This window comes from Mauremys reevesii, linkage group 12 (genome assembly GCF_016161935.1).
Source record: "Mauremys reevesii isolate NIE-2019 linkage group 12, ASM1616193v1, whole genome shotgun sequence".
Lineage (NCBI taxonomy): Eukaryota > Metazoa > Chordata > Testudines > Geoemydidae > Mauremys > Mauremys reevesii.
In genome coordinates, this window is record NC_052634.1 from 34,386,224 (window position 1) to 34,401,692 (window position 15,469).

General features: G+C 45.0%; 1 protein-coding gene across 1 annotated transcript in view; it reads left to right on the forward strand.

Moving 5' to 3' along the window:
• Positions 1 to 15,469, forward strand: part of LOC120375715 (nectin-3-like) — a 44,508-nt gene that overhangs the window by 21,244 nt on the left and 7,795 nt on the right. Inside the window, exons 6-7 of the mRNA XM_039496568.1 lie at positions 2,475 to 2,626; positions 13,538 to 13,801. Coding sequence (XP_039352502.1) covers positions 2,475 to 2,626; positions 13,538 to 13,801 — 416 coding nt within the window. The remainder of the gene's footprint in view (positions 1 to 2,474; positions 2,627 to 13,537; positions 13,802 to 15,469) is intronic.

The window sequence follows — 15,469 nt, forward strand, 5'->3', positions numbered from 1 at the left end:
CACACTCTCTCTCTCTCTCTCTCTCTTCTTTGAGTAATGTCCCTGTGGGTGCTCTATGTCAGTATATGCTGCCTGCTCGTGCACTCTTGATCAGCGATGTTTGCCAGTGGTGTCCGCACCTATGCCCTCATACCCCAATAAACTGCCAGTGTCTTGCAACAGAATAGTCCGTGCCCAGCAGTTGAACTATGTAGCTGGCTACCCTTTGCTTTCTTATGCCTTTCTCATTTTAGTTTATTTTTAGATTTATTTTTTCTGTTAGAACAAGTTCACGCTTTGAGAGGGTTCAACCCTTCTTTCCTCTGGGTCCCTGTTCTCTCCCTCACCTCCGCCCTCAACTCCCGGCACTCATCCGCAGCCCCAAGTGTGGATTAGGTTGTAGACCCTGGACTTCAAACCTTTCCATATGTGCCATAAGTTCTTCCCTTGGAGTGATGGAGATTCAGCCTGCCTCTCTGCTGCTTGGGAGAAATCCACATTCCCTCTAAATGTAAAGTCTACTTAAGATTTAAAAACAGATCTAAAAAATTGAGGTAGGAAAAACATACATTCCTATTTATGTAGTGCTTTTTGAGACTCAGGTGGTGAGTCAGACCCAAATATATTGGTTCTTTTGACCAGCTCTGCTTCGGCAGTAACCAAAGACACTAGACTTCCCAAGGAAAGACCCTATTCTCCAGAATCAGACAAAAAAGAGAAAGTCACTTCCTTGATCTGGGTCTTGAGACCTCATGTCCAAACACAGATATTTGTGAGGCTCCCTTTCCTGGAGTACTGTGACCACAGGAGCATACCTAGAAGTCATCTAGAGAGATTCCGACACTGGCATCCGACTCAGCCTTCATTTTGAGATTTGGAGGCAAAGTCCTTATTGGTACAGTCTTCCATAGCCAGAAGTGAAAAGTGTACCATACCTATTCTGGTGCTGCATCCGGCACCATCCTATATGCTTACTCCTGAGAAAACACATTCACACGTCCTGGTACTGTCCAGACTCCTATCTCACAAAGACCTCCGAATCCTCAAAGAGCCCGAATCATCATTATTGAAAGGTACTGAGAGGCACTCCGTCAGGGGTGGCTCCAGGCACCAGCACGCCAAGCGCGTGTCTGGAGCGGCAAGCCATGGGGGGCGCTCTGCCAGTCGCCTAGAGCCGCCCCTGTGCTCTGCACTGGTACCAACTCACAGGGGCAACTCTAGGATTTGCAGACGTCTGTGGGAGGTCCACCAGAGCCGCGGGAGCAGTGCGGACCTTCCACAGGCATGCCTGCGGGAGGTCCACCGGAGCCGCCTGCCGCCCTCCTGCGGGACGCCGCCCCAAGTGCGCGCTTGGCGCGCTGGGGTCTGGAGCCGGCCCTGCCAACTCATTTCTCTGAGCTTGCTTACCCTCCATCCTCTTCTTCTATGGTGACTCACCCTGTGGTTGCAACACCATCCCCACACAGGCCCTGAACTTAATTCCATTGACAGGATTTGGAGCTAAACTGGTGATAAAGTTGGTCTGTTTTAAGATTGCTCATTCTTGTAAATGTGTTTGGAAAATGTGTCCTTCAAGCCTTACTTCAAAAGATGGAAGATGATTTATTTACAGCCTACAAACCTGCAGAAGAGCACAAAAGACTCCTTGTGAAGGCATTCTGCGCAAAAAAATTCTACATAGAATATTTTAAATAATTGTCAAATAAATGTGGAGGCTCTAGCATGGTGTGGGGAGCTCGGGACACCGTGCCACCTCTCCCCCCCGGGACACAGACTGAGTGGTGAGGCTGCACCCAACTGTGACATAGTGTGCCCCAGAAACACCCCAGGGCCCTACCCTATGTGCCATATGCAATAGGGCAGGCAAGATCCAAGGGTGGAGGGGCTTAGTGTGGGGGAATCCAGGTGTGGGTTGAGAGGGTTCTGTGTGGGGCAATCTGGGTGCGGGAGGCTTAGTAGGGGATCTGGGTGCAGTGGGGGGAGATCTGGATGCACAGGGACTTGTTGGACAATTCTGGATGCACTGTTAATGGAACTCTGCAGGATGGTCCAGGTGAAGGTGGTTGGGGCTCAGTGTGAGGTGTGGGTGGGTGCTCAGTGTGGGAATCCAGTGGGGTCAGGATCCAGGTGCAACTGGTTGGGGCTTGGTAGGGTGGGTTGTTGGGGTGGTCCAGGTGCAGGGAGAGTGGGGCTAGTCGGGAGGATTCTGGGTATAAGGGGATCTGGATACACGGGGAGCAACTCCCTGTACAGTGATTCCTCTCTCTGCAGCTGAGGAGCGATGGCTATAGGAAGTATGGGGGATGAGACGGGGCAGGAGAGGAGGGAGTTGGGAGAGCTTCCGACAGCTGAGGGAGAAATCTGGGGATGGGTCTAACATGACCCCAGATGCCATGCAGGGGAAGAGGAGCCACCAGCCAGGTCAGATAATACATTTTGCATTTAAATTTTATTGTGTAAATTCTGAGAATGCTTAAACTTCCAAATATTGTTAGGTTGGATGGGCAATGGCCTGAAGGTTTAATGTCTTCAAATAATACTCTGCATTTCAACAGTCAGTTGACTTACAATTATACTGGGACTTACGTCTGTAAGGTGACCAATTCCCTTGGACAAAGAAGTGATCAACAGACGATCTACATTTTAGGTGAGTTGTTGTTTCTCCCTTCACTTCCTAAGCATGCTTAGTTTAAAATACTGTGTCAGAAATTGGATTAGGTGTCTAGTTGAATGTGTCTTTTAGCCATGTTCTATAACAGATTATCTAAAACTCAGAGTTGGGGGCGGAGGGAAGAAATATTCTAAAACCCAAGCTTAAAACACTTTCTGAGGGAGTCTGGTTTTATTCCTTTATCTTCAGCTGAGCTGTTCAGAATAACAGTGACACCTCTCACAGCTCATACACTCCTATGGAGCAAGCATAAAGCTAATTACAAGGGGCAGAAATGGTTAGCGCAACTTGCTCCACCTGCCCCTTCCCGTCTGTGTGGTACTCTCTTGTGGGTGGGGTATTACTGTTGGCAGACTTTTTGTTAGTATTTAAATCAGGAACAGCAGCAAAGAATCCTGTGGCACCTTATTCATCAGGAAAGCACTTATTCCATGGTTTCCGATGGTAAAGAATCTCAGGAGCAGACAGAAGTGCCATGTTACCGTAGTACATGTTCCTTTGAGTATAGCAGCATATTGAAAGAGTACCATGGCCTAATGAAGATCATACATAGTAGCATCAGTAGTAGAGCTGAGACCCAACATTATTATATTACCATGATGATGGGGGTAAACAAAATGGAATTACTTAATTTTATCAATAGGTGCAAATGCTTCAATTAACAGGTGGTAGCAGTATTCAGAACATGAACTATACATTCATTTTATTATTTTCATGTTCTTGAGGGCAAATCTTTATGGTAAGGTCTGAATCCATTCTTATCTCAGTAGCTACTGTGCTGGTGGCATTGTAGCTAATGAAAACTACTACACGACCACCCACCGTTCCATGTTCTTTTTACTTTGCTTCAGTTTTGGTGCAGGGGCCTTTCAGGATGCTTAGGAGTAAACTCATTGTTCTGGGGTATTTCGAGCCAGCTGCCTGCATTAAATGAAGATTCGAGGAGCATACATTAGAAATGCAAGGAAACCCAGAGGACCTAGGATTTGGTATCTGCAGAGCTGTGAATTGAAGGGGAAAGGTTGGGGCTTTCTGGCACCTTTTTCTGATGCCATGTGATCTTGAAGCAGACTCGACAAAGCATCACTAATAAATGCCCAGCTGGTCCTGGCTGGGAGTGAAAAAGAAACGATGTTACAGCTCTACAAATCTTTGCTGTTTCAGTAACTGCCTCAGAAACAAAACTTAAATCTAAACTTCTCCATTCAGGCCTGCTGAACTTTGCACTGTTTAAATGTTTGTCTCATGACATATCCAGAGCACTCACATGTAGACATTAACTAATTGTCAAAACACATCTCTGAGGTAGGTAAGTCTCAGTATGCGGGAGATTAACTGCTCTGGAAGGAGGTGGAGGAATTAAGGGAGGGAACACAATAAAAAATATCCCAAAACAGCCTTTAAATCTTTGTAATATTTGTCTTTATAATGATGATGTACGTTTGAAAGATTTTATAGCAAGGTTAAAAAAGACTTTCATTTCCCTCCTTCTCCTACACCTCTTGTATTACTTGTTCACTTAATTGCCTGAATCTTGTTGCAAGCTTCCCAAGAGCCTAGCTGGTACCCTTTGCAACAGCCCAGCTGTGTGGACTGGTCCGGCAAAGGGAGTAAGGAAGTTGTGGTTATGATTGAGGTTTAGATACTGAGTTTCTGTCATACCTCTGCAACAGGCTTCCTTAGTGACCTTTGACAAGTGTGTGTCCTGCTCCCATAAAGATCAGTGACAAGACATCCATTAACACCAGTGGGAACAGGTTCCAATCCTTAACCACCCTGTGCCCTAATTTCCCTACCTATGTTGTACATTTAATATTTGCCTACTTTGTAGGGATATTGAAAAGCTGAACCTAGCTTTTGTTGCAAGGCCTTCTGAGATCCTTGGGTATAAGGAGCCAAATCAAAATACTAACAATACATGCAACGTTGTGTTAGTGGTAGTCTCTTTTCCCCTTGTGCTTGAAACGTTGTGAGGGCAGGAGGCTGGTTGCTGCTTTTTCTTGTATTTATACAGTTCAGCTTGCCTGTCGGTAGCTTAACTGTAACCTGTTGCTCTCCCTTCCACCTCCCCCTCTGTTTCTGTGTTACCACTTTTAATGTGATGTCTGGACGTAGATTGGGAGCTGCTTGGTGCAGGATCTGTTTCTTCTCCATGTTCTGTGACATACCTAACACACTTCACTCACCCACTTAGAAACATAATCATTCAGTATCTCCACGCTAACATGGCAGTGCTGTGTTCATGTCGCTCTGTAGCTCTGGTTGATGAGAACCTTGGATGCCCTTGCATTGGGGAGTGTGGATACATACACAGGTAGTGAGGGGGTTTATAATAGGAGGAGGAAGGAAGAAGAGCAGGAGCACAATCAGGTAGCACAAGTGTTTGCCTGGTTCTGTTCTCTCTGACTCTGATTTTGATGCTACTTTCACTTCCTTGACTTCATGGAGTTACTCCTGACTTCCTCTGCCAGGAGATTGGAATCTGGACCCCTGGACTCAGTGCTCAGCTCTGTCTATTAGCCTCTGCCATTAGCTGGGTGGGGAGAGAGTCAGAGCTATTTGAGACTTCCAGATCCTGGAGCTGGCCAGAGCTGCACTAAATTTTTTCGGTAGGATTATATACCTCACGGGACCAACTGCCAGCTGGGGGTGGCTAGAACATGGTGGTGCTCTGGCCACATCTCTTTCCTGGAACCACCCTTACAGGCCCTATATGCTGGGGAAGGCAGAAGAGCTGACTGTATCAGCTCTGTCTCCCTCTGGCCAAGTCTAATGTGACGCACAGGGCTGAGTGGGCCTCAGAGCTGTGTTCTCATTGCTCCACAGAGTCATCTGTATAATTTTCAGCTCAATTCCCATGGAGTGATCATAAATTAACTTTAACAGGAGAGCATACCTGGCATGGGTTGTATTCCAGGTGAAAGGTGGGTGGAGCAGGTTAGCTTCCCTGCAGGTAACAAGGTGTGTTCTTCACAATACCGAATTAATCAAACACTTTGATAAGATTGCAGCATGTCTATCTTTTTGTGGGAGGCCTCGTGCAGTATGAAATGCGTCCACCTTAACTAGAAAGGAGGTGCAGATGATAACAGGACCGATAATTCCATAATGTAACTTCATTGACTTCAGTGGAGTTTCAGCAGGAATAAATTAAGCTTAACCTATATGACTTTCCTCCTAAGACATAAATAGCTTTCAGTCCGTATAATGAGAAAAAAACACAGGAAATGGTAGAACTCACTATGCCTGTGTCTTCTAGAACAGAAATTACCTCCAACCTGATTCACAAGTGGATGTTAGAATGAGGAAAGCAAAGATGTTTGAAGTGAAGGCTAAAAGTTTGTCCTATGGTACCTGGATATTTTACCACATAGCAGTTATATATTGAGTCAGTGAGTGCTGTGGGCAGATCATAGAATATCAGGGTTGGAAGGGACCTCAGGAGGTCATCTAGTCCAACCCCCTGCTCAAAGCAGGACCAACTCCAACTAAACGATCCCAGCGAGGGCTTTGTCAAGCCAGGCCTTAAAAACCTCTAAGGATGGAGATTCCACCACCTTCCTAGGGAACCCATTCCAGTGCTTCACCACTCTCGTAGTGAAGTAGTTTTTCCTAATATCCCACCTAGACCTCCCACACTGCAACTTGAGACCATTACTCCTTGTTCTGTCATCTGCTACCACTGAGAACAGTCTAGATCCATCCTCTCTGGAACCCCCTTTCAGGTAGTTGAAAGCAGCTATCAAATCCCCCCTCATTCTTCTCTTCTGCAGACTAAACAATCACAGTTCCCTCAGTCTCTCTTCCATAAGTCATGTGCTCCAGCCCCCTAATCATTTTTGTTTCCCTTCGCTGGACTTTTTCCAATTTTTCCACATCCCTCTTGTAGTGTGGGGCCAAAAACTGGACACAATACTCCAGACGAGGCCTCACCAATGTCGAATAGAGGGGAATACTCCTACTAATGCAGCCCCATATGCCATTAGCGTTCTTGGCAACAAGGGCACACTGTTGACTCATATCCAGCTTCTCGTCCACTGTAATCCCTAGGTTCTTTTCTGCAGAACTGCTTCCTAGCCATTTGGTCCCTAGTCTGTAACAGTGCATGGGATTCTTCCGTCCTAAGTGCAGGACTCTGCACCTATCCTTGTTGAACCTCATTAGATTTCTTTTGGCCCAATCCTCTAATTTATCTAGGTCCCTCTGTATCCAATCCCTACCCTCAAGATAATTATGACCCCTATTAATCCTTGTATGGAAGTTACCTAAGAGAAGGGAAGTCAAATCTCAAGTATGATGGAATAAAGTGATTACTAATAGAGGAGGGATGGTCTGGTGTGTATGAAACTGGTCTGAGATGCAAGAGATTGGTCTTCTACTCCCATCTCTGCCATAGGCTTCCTGTATGACCCTGGGGAAATTAATTAATCTCTCTGTGCCTTAGCTTATTTGCCTGTAAAATAGGGATAATACTTCCTTTCCTCACGGGGGTGTGATGAGGTTAAATTCATTGCTTCTTTTGGAGCAATGAGATTCTGTGAAGATATGGGCCATCTAAGTATATACGAACACATTTCCTTACTACTAGCTTCACACCATTGGCCAAGTACTATATGGGCATAATCACCTTCCTCTGGAAACAGGACACCACACTCAATAGGCAGATGGTCTGATGCTGTATTTTACTCCCATGTTCCTACTTAATATGTTGTCTCAACAGATTTGGCATGATAAAATATAGTGGCTGGATTAAGTATTATAGAGTTTCTGTCTATAGAATTAAAATGAAGTAAGGGATAGATACAGTATTATTACTGCTGTGCTTTTTAAAATCTTGCATGTTACCTGCCCAGTTTTCAAGGAGTAAAATATCATCCATTTAAAAGTAAAATAGCAGAATCACTTAGTCCCTTGTTACATAGGAACTGTAAAATGATCCCGTAAAACATCACTGTCAGATTCAGAGCTTTAGGTGCATGATCTAGAGAGAAACACAATTCTCACTGTACTGCTGCAGTTTAAAAATGGCTGCAGGAGTTAAAAAACATGTTTCCAGGTTCATCCCAAAATGAGTTTTGATGCCTAAGAGGATGTAAGCGTGCATGCCGGGGCTCGACCCTCCCGAGGGTGGAGGGGAGCCACACCGGCTCACTACACGCGGTCTACTCCGGGCAGGTCCCCGGTGTTCCTGGGCAACAAACACAGAATTGCAAGGCGAGTGCCCTCTGTCTCAGGGCTGCAGAAACAAACGGGTCACTAACTTGGCCCAGGCCCTAGGGCAGGGGCCGAGCAACAATACACAGTTCAGGGAAGCTCAGGCCCTCTGGTGCAGGGGCTGAGCAACAGTACAAGGTTCAGGGAACCTCAGGCCCTCTGGTGCAGGGGCTAAGCAACAGTACAAGGTTCAGGGAACCTCAGGCCCTGGATCAGGGCGGGACAACAAACAGTCAGGGCTCAGGCCCTTGGGCCTGAGCGCCGGGGTGAGGGGGAAGACTGCCACCCGTGAGTGGGGTGGCGGGGGGACGCAGGCCCACCCACTCCACTGCATCCCAGCCCGGGGCCCTAGCAGCGGCTATCACCGCTGACGGTCAGTGGGGATCCTGCTGCAACACACTGACATAGGTTCGGGTGTGTCTGCAGCCTGACTGGGGTCGGCTACCCCCGGGCTACTTCCAGTTTCCCCCTCAGGGCCTACCTGGTCCATGGCATTGGTTCCAGGCCAGTCCACCAGCATGGGCTCCTCTCGACCAGGGCTTGGTGGCAGGTCCGGCAGCTCCTCGGGGAAGTCCGGCCAGGCGTGCTCGGGCAGCTCCTCTGGGTAGCAGCAGGGCTGGGGAGGCTCCAGAGGCTCCTCCAGGTAGAAGGCACGGGGAAGCTCCGGCCAGTCTGGGTGGCTGCCCTGGGTCCTGGAGGTCTCCCAGTCTCGAGCTCCCGGCGGCACGTCTGCTCCCTGTGGCGGCTGGGGCCTGACTGAGCTCTGGCGGCCGGCTTTTATACTTCCTGTCCCGCCCCTTGACTTCCGGGGGGCGGGAACAGGCGGCAGTGGCTCCGCCCACTTAGGTGTCTGTAAGGATGCTCCCTCTGCTGGGCAGGAGGGGAGCCACACCGTCTCACTACAGAGGAGTAGACATCTGATGGAAATACTGGCATACTTAAACATTGGAACAATAACCACACAGAAAGTGAATCGTTGCTATGGATGTGCCAAGCAACTAGGGAGATATGAAGTATCTTGTAAGTGGATGCACACACAGTCATTTGGAAGAGCTGAGCCAGTTGCTTTTTATTATAGAAAACATTTCTTTATTAGCTCTTGTAGCATATTTCTTTCTTTTTTTAATTCTAACCAGTCTGAAAATTGCATCTTTTTCTTTCTAGCAGTGACATACATTACTACAAGAGCTGATCTTCATTAGAAGTGTCTCTTGGTAATTCTCTGCTCATTACTGCTTTGGCTAAACTAAGAAATGGTTGAATTTTTAGTCATATCATGGGAGTACAAAACCTAAATTACCTCCTTCTTTATAAGAACCCATTAAAGCTTCATACTCATTAATTCTAGCACCGTTGGCGAGCTCCCTTAACCCTTATGATAATTTATACCTCCGAAAGTATTTGTTTGTAACTGTGTGTGGATTTTGAAGAGACAGTGTTAGGTCATTTAGGTTCCAAATTAATTTTTTTCTTTTGGGGGTGGGGAGGAGTTTTATGACCTAATTGTAATAGAAATAGTTCATGAAAGTTTATTGAAAGAAAGGGCATTGACAATGGTATTCTCTTTGGAGTGAGGATGGTCTTGTGGTTAAGGCACTGGGCTGGGACTAAGGGGATCTGAATTCATTTTCTGGCTGTGCCCATAAACTTCCCCTTTGACCTTGGGCAAGTCACTCTGAAAGTTGTAGTTTCAAGGCAAGAAGAGACTACCAGATCATCCATTCAGTCTGACCTCTTGTATATCATAGGCCACCAACACCTCCCAGCACCTGCAGGCTAAACCCAGCTGTGCCTCAGTGTCTCATCTGTGCAACACTTCCAGTCTGCCACGCTTGTCTTTTATTGTTTCAGTTGTAAGCTCTTTGTGGCAGGGGTAGTCCCTCTTCCTGTGTCAGGCTGCAGTCACTATTGAGACCTCTAGGTCCTGCAATAGTACAAATAAATAACAATAGTAACAGATGTTGCAAGACTAGAGAGCCCGGAGTGAAACTAATGATTATTTTGACAGTTTCCAAAGTTGTATTAGGCACTTCACAGGAAAGAAGACCAGAGAAACTGCCTACAATGGCATGTAGCTGATCTGTGACCGCCAGTAGTAAATATCTCTAATGCTGGACACTAGATGGGGAGGCTTCTGAGTTACTACAAAGAAGTCTTTGCCAAGTGTCTGGTTGGTGGTGTTGCCCACATGCTCAGGGTGTAACTGTTGACCATATTTGCGGTAGGGAAGGAATTTTCGCTCATGTCAGATTGACAGAGACCACCGGGTGGCGGAATGGGGGTGGGGTTCGCCTTCCTTGGCAGCATGAGGCATGGATTACTTGCAGATTTAAACTAGTGTAAATGGTGGATTCTCTGTAACTCAAAGTCTTTAAACCATGATTTGAGGACTTCAGTGACTCAGGCAGAGGTTAGGGATCTAATGATGGAGTGGGTGAGTGAGGTTCTGTTGCTTGCAATGTGCAGGACATCAGACTAGATGATCACAATAATCTCTTCTGGCCTTAAAGTCTGAATCTATGAGCAAACTAGAAAAGAAGCCTGGAAAAACAGACCTGTCAATTTTCCATTGTCCATATGGGTTAAAATGGATATAGCTAAGTAATTCAGTTGAGATCCAGTCGGGCAGCATTGTAGGGGAAAGGGCAAGGTACCGTCCTAACAACCCTCATCAAAACAAAGCTGTCAGAAATGACAGATGAGGGTGCTGTGGCTACAGCAGAGACCAGATCCCAGCTGTGGCCAGTCCAAAGCGTAGGGTAAATGTGTCCTTTATTACAGTAACCCCAAAATGGCTTGTGTAAAACTAGTTTGTCACAATTTATGATATAAAAGCCCAAATATACAAGTCTTGATCACTTGGCAAACAACTTGGGTAAACCCGTGTATTTTATATGGATGAATTGTGCAGCTGCCTGAGGTTTGTTTTTTAATGGATAAATTAGCAAGAACTTCCATCAAGTCAGTAGACAAAGAACAGGACTCAGGCTTGTAAGTGTGAAGCTATATCATAGAATCATAGAATCTCAGGGTTGGAAGGGACCTCAGGAGGTATCTAGTCCAACCTCCTGGTCAAAGCAGGACCAATTCCCAACTAAATCAGCCCAGCCAGGCCTTTGTGTAGCATGACCGTAAAAACCTCTAAGGAAGGGGATTCCACCACCTCCCTAGGCAACACAATCCAGTGCTTCACCACTCTCTGAGTGAAAAAGTTTTTCCTAATATCCAACCTAAACCTCCCCCACTGCAACTTGAGACCATTACTCCTTGTTCTGTCAAGGCAGGTTATATGTGGGGTTACACTGCAGGCCAGAAGTTAGCGCTATTGAAGTAATCCTTGGATTGTGGTGCAAACCAGCAAAAACAAGGAAATTCACAGTTAAAACAGAAAAGCCATCTTTAACTGGCTAGCAATGTTTCTTTTCCTCCACTGTGTTCTGCCCAGGGATCTCTCAGGTCTGATGTCAGTGAGCAGTTTTCCCTCAAAGCTGTTGTTCAGTGGGAAACTGGGTTTTTGACAAAATGAATTTTTTCACACCAAGTGTGTGCTTTCTGCAGAAACTTATTTTTTTCATCAAAAAACTGAACACCAGACAACTGAAATATTTCAGTTTGTGAATGTTGCTGCAGTGCCTCTGGGGATTCTAGTTCAGTTGTCTCATGTTCACATTTTCCTCTATGGGCCAGGCTCCCAGCCAGATGACATCTCCCATGAGAGGCTATGGCCAGTGACTCACATGATGTACCATCTCCTGCTCCAAGAGTGGAGACCATAGTGCATCATGGGTATGTAGTCTGAGCACGAAGCCTATAAAGAAGAATGGGAACATGCGGCACCTGACCTACTACAACTCACATAAAACAACTGAGCAGCACTTAGAAATTAAAGTATTTAAGTTTATGGCTGAAATGATTTAGTATTCAAATGTCCACTGCAAATGAAAAATATTCAGGGGAGGCCAATTTTTTGACTGGCTCTAATCATAACACTGAATTGCCACAGGACAATCTAAAGATACAGGCCCAGATCTTCAGCTAGTGTCAACTGGTTTAGCTGCATAGAGCACACCAGCTCTGATCCACTGATGTCCAATTAAAAAACCAAACCTGAACTTCTGCAGATCTGGACAAGGACCTGAAGCTGAGCCAAATTTAAGGTGTATTTGTGTCATAGGTTTGGATCATTCTTTGAATGATGGAGAGTGAAATCCTAGTTCCATTAACGTCAGTGGGAGTGTCACAATTGATGTCAGCGGGGCCAGGATTTCACCCTAAGGTTCAGTGGCAGTTTACTGATTCTTCTCATTAATTGGTGTAAACCAGGAGTAACTCTGTTGAAGTAAATAGTTTCACTAGTGTAAAATCAGTGTCAATGCAAAATCAGACCCTGGAATTGCAGTCTCAATGTGTATGTATTACTGTTATTAAAATTGATGGATGTTAAACAGACAGGTTACCTGTGGGAAACATCTAGGCTTTAAACTTCTTTTCTTTTGTCCCCATCTCATATAAAATTAAACACGACAGCATTCTACTACCGTAACTGCCCAATATGCTGCAGCATTGTCGCTACAGGCTCTTGTGGTTTGGAACATCATGACTGAATATAGATGACTGCTATTCTAGTGATTTTTTTTTTTGCCTTCCTGCTGGCTGGGGGATCAGGAGAAGGGCAGGGCTTAATTCTGACAAGCAGCAGGACTGGGAAGCTCTGGGCAGAGGACAACAGCAGCAGCAGCGGTAGAACTTGCCATGATATAAACAAATAAGGGAGCCAGAATCATCCTCCCTCAGGAACTGTTTGTCTTTTCTTTTTTTTTTAAAAAAAAAAGCTACTTAATTTAAAATTGGCCAAAATAACATTTTGTTTAATTGAAGAAAGCGAAACGGCCCCAGGCCTGATACCTAATGTAGTGAGCTTCAGTTTACAGAAAACGTCTGTAGCTGAAACACAGATCGCAAAATGAGAGAAGGCTTTGTAGTGGCAATGCTGACACAACTGCAAAAAAACAAACTAAAAAGCCCAATCCTGCCCAGTCCTGCTTCAGTCCTGTTGACCCTTGGCATACTGCAATGTGAGGCTCTCGGGAACAAGTTGTAAACCTGGTGGCAATCATTCCAGAAACATTTTATCACTGACAGCACCTACTGTTTTCGTACTGCAACTTTGCTTGAGTTTCATTCACTTCATTGCCCCCACTCACAGTGAGTAAAGCAAGCAGGATTTGGTGCCATCAGTATCTCTCAGTGAGCTATTGTTAAAGTACCAGCAGTCCTTGACTATATGACATTCAAGTTATGACAAACGGCACTTAGGATGTTTATAAATTGTCAGTGTTTCGACTTTATGTCTTCGGTTTTAATTTTATGATGCTCAATCCGATATTCCTATGGGAAATTCAAGTTACAAAGTTTTTGACTTAAGACGTGATTTTCAGGAACCAATTGTGTTGTAAGTCCAAGGACTGCCTGTACTCGGTCTAAACCGCACCTGTACGGTGCTGACTGTTATCTGACTAAGGGAAACCATTGCTTGTCACCAATTGATGGCATTTCTGCAGTTTTCCTCATGAGATTAGCGGTGCTATGGCTGCTGTCATCAGTCATGCCAGGCTCTTTGATTGTTGTTTGATGCCTTTTTTATTGAGTTATTTATTTTCTTCTCCATCACAGAATATCCGGGGAATGAGACTGCTGTTTTAGAGGAATTGGTGTTTGGAAGTGGAGATACCCTTGAACTTTCCTGTAACACCCAGGGCTCTTCCATGTCAGTTTTCTGGTTCAAAGATGGCATTCGGATTGCACCTACCAACAGATCTCATATTGGACAAAAGCTGTTGAAGATCATTAATGTGTCATCTGACGACTCTGGGCTGTACAGTTGCAAGCCACGGCATTCCAGTGAGGTTCTGGGTAACTTTACAGTCAGAGTAACAGGTGAGTGCTGTAATGCAAATATTTTTGTTTGTTTGTTTTTTATTCTAGCTGATGTTCTGCATTTGTTCTCTATGTTCTGCGGGCTTCTACATGAACTCTCAATTTCTAGCAAAGTCAAAATAGGCAAAAGTAGAAACCACTTTTCTGTCATAAGTGTTAGAGTCTAGAGATTCATATCATGGGAGCTTTGGAAATGCTGTTAGACAGATTAAAACCAAAATCCCCCCGAATGCTTATAGATGTTTAATTCACAGTACCTGGTAAAGTACCTTAAATGATACACACCCCTTTGAGATATTTTATGGATGGGTAAACTGAGCCTCACTGAGGCATAGGAGTCCTGACTACTAATCCCCAGTTCTAGCTGATAGACAGTACTTCCTCTCTAACCACATGACATAATTTTGCGGATTCATTTTAGAAATATCATTTTTGTACACAATCCATATGGGAATCTGGTACTTAATCTTAGGGCCTTAAATTTATTATTACATACTACATCCTTCTTGCACTAATGTTGGCACACGGGATGGAAACACAGACTTTCACAGATTCTAAAGTCATAAGGGACACTGAGATAATCTAATCTTACCTCCTGTATAGTACAGGCCATAGAACTTCATCAAAATAATTCCTAGAGCAGATCTTTTAGAAGAACATTCAGTCTTGATTTTTAAAATTGCCGGTGAGGGAGAATCCACCACAACCCTTGGTAAATTGTTCCAGCAGTTAATTACTTTCACTGTTAAAAATGTACATTTTATTCCCTCTGGCCCCTTCCATCCCTCTGTCATTAACTGCTGCTTCCATCTGCTCTGTGGTGTTGTGATGGACTGTTTTGCCCTTCCCGCTAAGGGTTCTTCATAACATTTCTCTTGGGCATCCTCATTTCCTCACACCAGTTGGTCTCCACTTGACCGCTTCATGTGGAGTCTGTGTGTTGTCATCCAGAGTACGTGCCCCAAGTATGTGCTGTGTCCCCTTTTCATTCTAGTGGAAATGGGCTCCTGGTTTTCAATGGCATTAAAAGGACGATATCAGAACTTTCAAACAAATATGTGTCAGTGAAACCACTACTGTCATTTGCCTAACCCTTTTAGCCTGATTAAGATAATTAGAGCTGGAGGACCATAAGCTGCTCCAAACATAGATTACTGAACTCCAGGGTACCAGAATGTCTCTGTTTCTGACAAGTAATGACTAGATAATTAGCTAAGAACACCCATCATTATTGAAAACTGCTGGACAGGTGGTTGGATAAACATCAGTGTCATTAGTTGATGATAACCCTGATTAAATAGATTAAGGCAGTGGTTCTCAAACTTTTCACACAGCAAGCCTCTGAGTGTGGACCCCCTTATAAATTAAAAACACATTTTGTATATTTAACAGCATTATAAATGCTGGAGGCAAAGCAATGTGTGGGGCTGGAGGTAACATCTCGGGACCCCCATGTAATAACATCACGACTCTCTGAGGGGTCACAACCCCCAGTTTGAGAACCCCTGGATTAAGGCCTGATTTTCAAAGTAGCTCCTGATTTTGGGTCACCTAGGTTCAAAGTGCCCATATCTCCCTTTATTTCCTTTGGAGTTGTGAGTGCTAAGCATTTCAGTAAACTGGGCCCAGATCCTCCATGGTATTTAGGTGCCTAAAATACCTTTTGAG